At 32.2% G+C, this 11691-nt stretch overlaps 1 protein-coding gene across 1 annotated transcript; it reads right to left on the reverse strand.

Annotated features, from left to right (window-relative positions):
* Positions 1-2737: 2737 nt before the first annotated feature.
* On the reverse strand, positions 2738-4400 carry LOC102585163 (cytochrome P450 94B3-like). The gene has a single exon (XM_006351411.2). The coding sequence runs from the start codon at positions 4322-4324 to the stop codon at positions 2855-2857; it is 1470 nt and encodes a 489-aa protein (XP_006351473.1). The 5' UTR covers positions 4325-4400; the 3' UTR covers positions 2738-2854.
* Positions 4401-11691: the final 7291 nt, after the last annotated feature.

The following is an 11691-nucleotide window of genomic DNA, read 5'->3' on the forward strand; positions in this document are numbered from 1 at the left end:
AAGCGAAATAGACTTAGCTTTCAATTGTATATGTATAGCGAATTATACATACATATGTTTGCTATGAAGCGCAATTATGCAAACTTTGCTATAACATACAAATATGATTTTTTTGTTTGCTATATGTAAAAGTTGCTCAATTTTATAATTGATATATATAGAACTAAATTAATCGAAATCCCACTACTTTATGAGATAATTACTTAAATACATGCTAGTTTGCAATATTATGAATCTTATCAGATTTTGGTGCGTCAAAATTAGGTGTAATTTGTTCTAGATATATTGTATCTAAGTGGATTCACATGTGTTTGAGATACATAGATAAATCTCGCTCGTGTATCTGGTATCCCAAATACACGTGAATCACACTAGATAATATAATTCACATGTATATGAGATACATAGATAAATCTTGCTTGCCTTCCTTCAGTTCTCACTTGCCTCTCTCCCCTATTTCATTGTATTTGATAGCAAAAAACATGTATCTAAAGTGTATCGAACATGAAATCTGATATGAAAATATTAATTAACGAGATAAAATATAATTATTTCAAACTACAATAAAATTAGTAAATACTAGTTTTTCCTTCTAAGAAAGCATCTTTCATTTTATTTTTTAATCTAATAGTGCCAGAGATGAACCAATGGTTTCAAATTAATAGCTGGTCCAACAGTACTATTGTAGTGATAAATAATTAGACACGTGATAGATATATATAATGTGTTCCATCAGAAGAGACAATAATTTTCCGGTTTAAGTCGGTATCAAGATAATTCAGCGCTAGCTGTTCTCTTTTCTAATGATCATATTCGATATTTAATACTCGTTTTGAAGTCCGATTAATTTAATAAATATCTTCGAAAAAGTTGGGGAAAATTACATATAACGAAAAACATGAGCAAATTGGATAAAAGTGAAAAGAAAATTGGGTCGACATGATGAGCTTTGGAATTTTGATTCAATTAGTTGTGTCCACCGTCCAAATTCACATGATTTGGCTTACCTATGTTGCTTTCATCATAAAATCGGTGACTCAATTTTATGATAAGCTTCTCTACGAATTGTTTATTTAATTAATAGGTGGTCCTTTAAATAGCTCTTTAATTAATATTTTCTCAAGCATCATGACACTTCAGAGGTGACGTTTGTGAGATATTTTTGCCTAACTCAAAGTGAAAGTGAAAATTAAGAAAAAAATTGGTATGGCAGTGGACTTCATTAATTTCAACTAACTATTAATTGAAGCACGAAATGATGAGATTCATGAGTATATATATATTTAGATCAAAGAGAATGGAAAACACTACAAATTATTTGTTTCGTTTTCTAATTATTGACAACTTTGAAAATATCCTCTAGCTACTCGATTAACTAAATTTGATATACCCTAGATTTGTATTAGGAACATGTGGCTCTTAAATAGAGAAAATTGTTGAAAACATCCTAAACTTAGCGATAATTTATGGATGGTATATTTCACTCATATTGCAAAATTGGAGGTATATTTAAGTTTAGTTAGTCAAACAAATAGATATTTTTAAGGCTATCAATAATTTAAGAATAAAACAAATAATTCGTGTTGAATTTAAGAATATTTTAAATAGTTCTTTAAAATTACAAAACTCATGTTTTAATCATGTGATCATATAGGGAAGGAAGCAAAATAATGTGATTTATAAACTACCTTACAAAAGTCTTCCAATCATATATACATACAAAATCGGGAGGATACAATGTAAAGAATTTTTTGACAAGGATTAGTTGATTGGATTGTGTTGCTTGATGTTCCGATGTATCGAGAAAATAGTGAATTCATATATTTATAATGGAATATTTATAAATGATGATATATAAAATTTAAAAATAGTAAAAATAAAGATCGTTCTGTTTCACTCGCATTAGAGACCATAATCAAATTAGACTTCAGTATGAAATGAGGACTTGCTCATTTTGTTACCCTTGTTGACCAAATAATGTCTCACTAAGATTGAGAACCTCAAGTCCTCAATGGATCTAAAACATTAGATTAGTTCAATATCTATTGCCTAAAGTCCTTAATTCAAAGTTGGAAACGATTTTTTTTTGTATATAAGTTCAATGCATCAATATTTTTATTATTCCATCCGTTCACATGCATTTTTTGTCACATTTCTACTTCTCAAGAGTAAAATTGCTTGGACTCTAACCAATATTTAAAAAAATATTTTCCATCATATTAATATTAAAAAGTTTATCATTTATAATTTTCAAAAATTTAAATTTAAAAATAAATTAAATTGACTCTCGTAAAATGAGTTGGGATCCGTGTATTAGTGTAGAGCTCGTGGTTTTTGTCTGTCACATGGTATTGAATCTTCACATTTGGCATATGAAAAGAGACCCTCTTAACTCATTGCATTACAAGTGATGAAACAGTACCCAACACCTTTCACTTTCTCTGATCGACCTACTTATCTTACTCATGAAATAAATTGGCCACAATTTTTACTTAAATTGTCATTTTTCAAAACTCAGTAATTTAGTTAACCATATTACTCTTCCTTCTATTCAATTTTATGACTTCGTTTGAATTGACACAGAAATTTAAAAGAAAATGTAATACTTCATAAATTTGTGATCTAAAATAAGTGATTGATATTTGTATAACTATAAATCATCATTTCACTAAAAATATAATGTATATTTTAAAGTTAAGCAATTACTAAAATATATGGACTAAAAAAATAAAAGTAAATCGTATAGATTTAAATAGATGAAAGAGAAATTTGTTTGATCATTTCGTTATTACTTTAAACAAACTATACACAAGTTATCTTGAAGCTCGCTATACAGTCATATATACTCAATTTTTTATTCCAGTCGCTCATAGATTCTCACATTGAATCCACCAACCATATGTGCAGTCAAAAGAGGCAGAAAAACCGGTTTTTCAACATTTACCGGTTTAATCTCGAACCGCCTAAGAACCGAAGCCAATACATACTTCATCTGTGTGAATGCCATTTCTTTCCCCAAACACATCCTTGGACCGGCTTGAAATACTGGATACTTATACGGACAAACACTTTTCGATCCTCCGTTTTCATCGATCCAACGGTCCGGTTTAAATTCGAGTCGATCTTTTCCCCAAATCTCCTCCATCCGACCCATACCGTACGGGAAATAAGTAACTCTATTACCCTTTTGAACCCTTGTTCCGTCTGGTAATATGTCGTCTTTAGCCGCATGCTTAGAATCCCAAGCTACTGGTGGATAAAGCCTCATTGATTCATTCAAGCACGCGGCTAAATACTTCATCTCTTTTAATTCGTCAAATTCAAGCGCCTTATCGCCATTGTTGATCGACGTTATTTCATCGATCATTTCGTTTTTGATGTTAGGGTGATTGGTAGTGAGCCAAAAAAGCCACGTCAATGCGGATGAAGTGGTGTCTCTTCCCGCCATTAGGAAACTTATAACCATATCTCTCAACACTTCATCTTCGTGTCCAGCAATTAATAATCTAGACAGAAGATCCCCTCCATTTTCATTAATAATGATTTTTTCTTTCTTTTCCTGTATGATCTCGTCGATACAACAGTGAACGCGTTTCACGTTTTCCTTCAGCTGCTTCTCCGATCCTAAATTGAGCGCTCTTTTACTTTTCCAAATCGCGTAAACTGGAGCCATACCACGCATGGCACACGCTCGAGAGGCGGTATCGAACGAATCAACGAGAACTGGCACGTGCGAGAGATCATCCAAGCAGTGCGGGTCAGTACCTAGGGACACCTTGCAAATTGTATCAAAGGAGAAACGCCTAAGCACGTCTTGCAAATCCAACGCTTTGCCAGATTTAGCAGCCTGAATTAACAACGGAATGAGCCTGTTTTCGACTACTTCTTCCAGAGTTTTAACGACAAACTCCCTCAACGAATTTGTGCTGAACTCATGGCTAGCCAATTTACGCTGCGCGTTCCACAGCTCCCCGTCCACGTTGAATATCCCACGCCCTAGAAAATCACCTAGAATATCCGTAAACGGTTTCCCCTTTGGATAATTTATAAAATTCGTTTTGAGCATGTACTCAACGTTATCCGGATTGGCTGTGATTATAGTCCGAGGAGCGCCGAATCGCTGAACTAGAATAGTTTGTGTTGGGGAGTCAGATAAAAGTTGAGTGTACCAATCCAGTAGTCGATGTCGATTTTTATAAAAGGAAATAAGGCATCCAAGGATTGGGTAAGAGGAAGGGCCATAGATAGGAGTGAATTTGAGATGAAGTTTTAGGGAATGGGTAAGAAACCCTAAAATGAAGAAAAGAAAGAGAGAAAAAAACATGTTGTTAATTAGGTGGTTATGAGTTAACTCTATAGTACTGTTGCAGTGAGTTTTATTTATAGGGGAAGAGTGAATGAGATTTGATTGTTTTTGAGATGGATAAGTGGCTGTATTTATATTTGTGGAAAGAAAATGACAAAGAGGATTGGAAATTTTGCTCACTTTTTTATTATGCATTTAAATCACGTGTTTCTTGTGCGCGTAAAGTGGAACTTGAAAAAAAGTTGGCTGCGGTGGAGAACTTTTCATTATCATGCGCAGAGAAAATGTCGTAACGATCGACATGTAACATTGTCTTATCTCTATATTAAAATAAAAAAGTTTCATGACTTCAATTTTTATTTTTTGAGATTTTTATCAAGCACTAGTCTAATAGCCTCAATTCACATTACTCCTTCCGTTTCATATGGTGATTCAGTTGGCCGATTCGGAGGGAGAGCGGCGGGCAAAGATATAGTTACATATGAATTAAAGGGCAACATAACTTCTAGAAAAATATTACGGGTCTGTCATTAGCCATGATATCTTAATAATATATACATTCTCTCATTTAATCTGGAGCTTGTTTTCATGGTAATGCACCTCATATTATAAAGTATGTTACTATTTCAATACTTTTGACCGTCTAATTTTATTTTCTTCCATGTATTATATAGTCAAACTTCAATACTTTTGACTATTCAACTTAATAATATACATGCATGTATTATAGTCAAATTAATCGATATTGAAATTAAGAAATATTACAAAGGTCGTTTTGTACGTCTATAGAATATATATAAATTCTGCATTGAATAATTCAATGTTTGGTTTAGGCCTATAGTTAAGAAACTGTATTTGCTAATTAATTAGGCTTATATATGTACACCATATATGTATTATTTACTTATGGTACGGCATAAATACAAGGTGCCATTGTTCAAGGGACAATTAATTCTACGGTGCTTAGTGTCATGATCCGCTATTTTTCCATTAAAATAAAACATGAATATAAAGAATGAAGAAACTAGAGTTGTGTAGAGGTTTGTGGAAGACTCTAGAACTCCCTAGATATTTCCTTGGAAGGCTTACATTGGAAGAAGAATAGTCCTTAGTGGAATATTCTAGAGAAGTATATATTGATATTTCCCAAGGAAGGTTATGGAATCACATGGAAAGTCCTTGAAATATTCTAGAGTTGTAGAGAATTTTAGAATAAGGACTAAAGTGTAAATATATAGGGACTTATGTAGTAATTTTTATTTACACTTTATCCTCTTAGGAAGTAGTATAAATAGAGGGACTCGCATTTGTAAATCATCAACCAAGTTGTAAAGCATTCTTCAAGCAATACAAAAGTCTTCTTCCAAAATTCTCTAAGTCTTTCTTTACATTCTCTTAGCGATCTAGCTTCAAAGGGATTACTTTAGCTTACAAGATCGTGAAAGATTCGTGAGTAAGTTGTCAAGTGCCGCACGGAACATTAGTGAGAACTCTAAGTCTATGACATTAGGACTTCCAAAATTAACGGATGCAAAGATTTTCTAAGATCGGACGGATGCGAAAATGGTGAATTATATTAGTTAATTTGATTCTTGTATTTTAAATTTTTTATGATAGTTTGAATTCACACCAAATATTAGTTAGTTTGATTATTGTACTTCGAATCAAACAAAAAATTTAAAACAAAAGGAATATTTCATTATTTCTTAAAAGATGTGCAAAATCTTTTCAAATGGGTTGTTAAATAAGTACTTGAGAACAAAGTTGTCACGATCCAACTCACCGGGCCATGTGGCCACCTACTCTAACCACCTAAGTAGGAGGATCCTCGATTCCCAAACTGTTAAAGACATGCGAAAGATTAAGAAACTGAAGACAAAAGGAAATTCATGCAGTTTTTACAACATAAAGAGTTTTCAAACGATTCAAAGATAACTTGTAAAGTAATTTACTCCTCCAAGGATCTAGTCTAAACAGGTACAAGAGTTTCTACGATTACAAGGCATAAACATGATAACAAATGACGCAGCTCCCACCACATGAAAGGAAAAATAGAAGCTGTTGGAGATTGTCTTCGTTTTCACCTATGAAACATCATTGACCTTGCAACCAGACTATGCCAAAAAGGCATAACAAGAGTAGTATCAGTAGAAACCACACGTACTGGTAGGCATTATCGGTCAACCCGATACCCACTGCATAATATAAGAAATTGACTAGTAGGAAACATGCAATAAGACTGTTCATTCCTCCACCTTTATATTCTCATGCCCTTACCATTTCTGAATGCTTTAAAATATACTAGTATATTTTACTCTAACCCCTTATTCGCTCCGATCTTGATCATAGCTTAACCATTCTATCATTTTACATGAGTTTCCGAATGTAACCACTATCAACCCGACCCAACCACTCACGACATACCCTTAATTCTTCCACATCACCACTTAACCCTTGATCCCATAGTGCATACTATCAAGGCTCGCTAACCGTTTTAATACGAATCACCTTCCTAGGTAAGACCTAACTACCTAACATTTACGACACAAACACCTCTCCACTTCTCAATTTTTAAAAACACAGACAACCTCTCTAAAGTAATACATAGTAACATTTGGAACCTCAGTCCCCACTTACCATACCACATCCCGATTGGGCCAGACCATTCACTGTTCCTTCAGTAACGAGATATATAACAAGTAAACACGACATAGTAAACACACATATACAACATGCATAATTCAATTATCATTTAGGAGCACCATATTAATTCCCAACATCATCCATGACAGGTAGATACGAACATAGTAGTCACCAATGGTTCTCTCATGGAACTCAAACCCAAACTGTTAGTGTGTCAGAACGTGACACCCGATCCAATATACATGTGTCAGAACGTGACATTCGATCCAATATATGTGTCGGAATGTGACACCCGATCTAATGTATGTGTCGGAACGTGACACTCGATCCAATATATGTGTTAGAACGTGACACCCGATCCAGTCAGCACAACCACAATCACAATCACACCTATAATTAACAATATTCATAGTCATACAATCAACTAATGGGTTCATGAAATGTAATCATTCATATATACTCATTTGTATTAGATTTGGTTTACATTCCTTATTCTCATACATGCATGCATACAACGAAGCAACTACCGGCATATATCGCACAAACAGGAAATCAAACCATCACCTACCCCTAGTTCACAAGACGGGGATTCCCACTACGGTACACATCTTACATACCCATTAGGAATACCGATACAACCATTCCTTTTTCGGTGCACGAAGGCCTACACATGAATTCTACCGTCAATTAACAATATACTATGCAGTGAACACGAATTTAAAACTACTCAATTAATAAACCTAACTTACCTGGGCGCCAAGTAGTTGCAGAGGGATTTTAGTTCCAATCTTGGTTTTCGAACCTCGAGACAGTTGATTTGACCGAGAATCCGCAAGCTATCGTCATCCTTGCGCTAGAAATCTCTTCATCCTTCTTTCCCAAGCCTAGAGTAGCCTTTTGAGGGTTTCTAAGGTGATCCTCACTTCTTTTTGGTGTTTTTGGAAAAAAGAGAAATAAGGTTTCATGTCATTTACGTTCTTCCCCGACCATCCCGCTTTGACCCTCCCTGTCCCGCTGGAGCGCCGCCGTCCTAGCAGCATCTGTCCCGCTCTGGAGGGATGATGGGCCCAGTTCTCTCGACGTTTTTCCTTTCCTAAATACGACGGTGCAGATCGTTACAAAAGTTAAATAAATAAATTTACTTTTATTTTTGTTAAAATGAACAAATAAATAGAAATTAGGTCCGAACTGCATAACATTAGTTTTTTTACATGTCCGGAGCCAAAAGGGTAAGATTTTTTTCGAAAATTCCAAAAGGGCAACGAAATTAATTATCACACCAAAAGGGAAACTTCCTTTGACGCTGTTTAAATTAGGGTACCCGCCGCCGCAAGGCGCGAAACCCCATGCGACTGGTAAGGCGTGGCCGCCTTTTAGCCTTGTAAGGCTCAGTCGCCATGCGCCTTATAAGGCGCATTGGTTTCAGCTCCTTCCGCCTTATAAGGCGCATTGGTTTCAGCGCCTTCCGCCTTTTTTTAGAAAAAAAATAAAATTTGGTCCGATTATTATTTTTGGAAAAAAAATAGTTTTTGTTTAATCCAATTATTTGTATTGTTAAAAAATTTTAATTTATAATTTTGAAATAATTTCATAAATGATAAAAATTGATTGTTTTTAAAAAGTTTACTATTTCTTTGGTCCGATTACTAAAAATAAATAAATTGTAAAGTTGCTAAGCCTAATCTTTTGTCATAATCAATAATAATATATAAAATTATCTAAACTATCCTTTTTTTTTTTTTTTTGAACTCCTCCGATTATTAATTTTTTTTTTTGAAGTCCTCCAATTATTAAACTCTTCTTTTTTTGAAGTCCTCCAATAAAAAAATTATTTTTACATAGTAAATGTGTGCAATAGATCGTCATGATAGTTTAAGTGTGCAACTGACTTTTCGAGACAAGTTCAAGGGTGAATTTATGCTTTTTCCCTTAGGCAAATAGTGGTTTCTTAATAAGATGGTCTAGTTGGGATAAAAAAGAAAGAGACGTCTATCATAAAAATTATGCATATTATAATGCAGTAAATTTTAGCTAAATTAATATAGGTGAGATCATAAAATTTTATTAATTAAAAGAGTGTTTTGATCAGATTCATGTTCAAAGATGTAGAGTTTAGAAGAAACTGTAGATATCAACGAAAAAAATAATGTTGATGATGAAACTGAAGATAATACAATACAATTGGAACCATTTATGCGTAAGGAATCACTTATCACATTTCGAACTTTTTTCATTTTAATGGTGCAGGTCGAAAAAATAATACCAGGACTTGCAGATCCAATAAGAAAAGTTAGAGATGAGCTTTAATTAGGTTGAAATTTTTACAAAAAACAAAAACGATAAAATCATATTTCAGTAAATTGTCTTAAATATATTTGTTATTTTAAAAATTATTAATTAATAATATTAAAGAGACCATATATTTATATAGGGGTCTTCACAACATATAGATTATGTTATTATCTTATCGAAATGAGTGATTTTTTTTCATTAGCTCAAGTTGAAATATGGGAAAAGTATTGTTCTAAAGAGATTACTAATTTATCGAATATTAATTTAATAAAATTTTACGATAGTTTTTTTTTCTATACCGAACCACCCTATGTGGTCCAGCTAGCAATGTAGTAGTAATAAGAATTAGGCACGTGATATAATTTAGAGCACGTCCTCGTGTCTGTAGCCAAATTAAGATAAGGATTTAAAATGTCCATATATAACCATATTTATTTTTTATTATTTTTCATTGAAGGACCATTTTTTTCCTTTTTAGGTTTACGTCTGCATCAACCTCACACACAATTATATCGTCCTATTATTTCTTTAGTAAGCAGTATTCATATTTAAAATTTTAATCATATTTATATATATAAAAAATAATTCAAAGATATTAGTTCCTGTATCCTAATTTATATACCTCACTTTCCTTTTTAATCAATCCAAAAAAAAGACATATTTTATTCTTAATAAAATAATTTATAGTCACACAATGACACAACCATCTTTCACTTATTTTAGACCAAATATTTCAAAACTATTTCTTTCTTAACCTACGTGTCAAGTATTATATAAAATAAAACGGAGAGTACTATAAAAGTTAAAACTGGATATTAAAGGACTTGACCAATAGCATAAAACATGCAAATTGTATATCTTTTTATTTTTTCATATATTTTATATATCTTTGAGATGATTTTTTTTTTTATAAAAAAATCTATATATAAGAAAATTCAAAAGTGTCGAAACTAATTATATTTTAAAAACTGAAGTCATGAATCACGATTAAATGGTCGGTTTAAATAACTACTGATAAAAGTATCATTAGAAAAATATATTTCCTTATCATGGTTCACATCATCAGTAACTATCACCATAATATACTAATCCACCGCAAATTGAACCTCTAACTGTTGGCCATGCGTTGAGCCGCGTTAGTAGTATTCGTATTAGAATCTAATTAAATTTGAATTTATGCCTCCGTTTATTATGGAATTAATTTAAATTTGATATATCTGATTAAGAGTGAAGTAATTCCAACCATTCTATCATAACCCGTATTAATCATGCTTTGAGCCATTAACCATAACCTTAACCTAATTGGTTTCCAACTGATAATATCACACAATCTTTTGTCAAAAGTATTACTCAATTGGAAGGGAAGCAATTCAACTTGATCAATATTGCCAACTCCAAGCACATGTCCAACTGATCTATTAGCACATCCACTGAAAACTCATTTCGTTTTTTTATAAGAGTTTAAGTTTTATATATTGTTAATTATATTTTTATAATTTTTTGAGATAATAAATATTAATCGAGAGAAACATACATTATCCAATTAGAAGAGGAAATAATACTGCTCAAATTACGGCGCTCGTCACAGCTCCGACTAATTATTTGCTACTATATACTTGGTTGCTATCATATTGGCATGGGATTGGTTGTTATTAAAAGTTTGTGATATAATTTTTAAAACGAGTTCATATGTTATATAGTTCGAAAATGATGCATCTTTCACACAGCCACAAGTCTAATTAAAGAGTGACTTGATGTTAATTTAGAGTGGAATTTCAACTTCCCATTTTCCATTACTTTTAAGAAAAAGACTTGATGTAAAACATTAAACTATAAAGAGTATATATATATATATATATATATAAACAATCAAATTATTTTTTAAAATAATTGTAAGCGATCTTTGCTATAATCAATGACGTATTAATTATATGTGGGGCGTGCGTTCATACCTACAATAAGAATAATTTTTATGAAAATAAATATCCATATTTTAATAAAGAAAGAGTGATAACGTCTTTATCAGTATTAATCAATTGTCATTAGATTCAATATCGCTATAAACTTTAGCGACATTTACAAAAAGTGTTAAAATATAATTGTCAGTAGTAATTGTCGCTATATATTTTTGATGCAATGTTCTCATATTTGTCTCCCGAAACCATCTATAACAATATTACAATATGTATTTAGAAGTACTTAAATATATATCTATGTGTACAGCCAATTAAATTTAAAAGTCATATGATGCAATAATTACTTGGTACTCCTCTATATATATAGGTGAGGTTGGGAGTTGAAACCAATTGTTTATTTTTTCTTAATTATTTTTAATAAAGTTTAAGCCATCACGCACCTTTTAGGCAATGTGCGTTTTAGTGTGTTAGACTAGACCCCTATAGGCTATACTATATTTATTCAACATTATTTAAGAGATCAATAAAAGGAAG

This window comes from Solanum tuberosum, unplaced genomic scaffold (genome assembly GCF_000226075.1).
Source record: "Solanum tuberosum cultivar DM 1-3 516 R44 unplaced genomic scaffold, SolTub_3.0 scf00127, whole genome shotgun sequence".
NCBI lineage: Eukaryota > Viridiplantae > Streptophyta > Magnoliopsida > Solanales > Solanaceae > Solanum > Solanum tuberosum.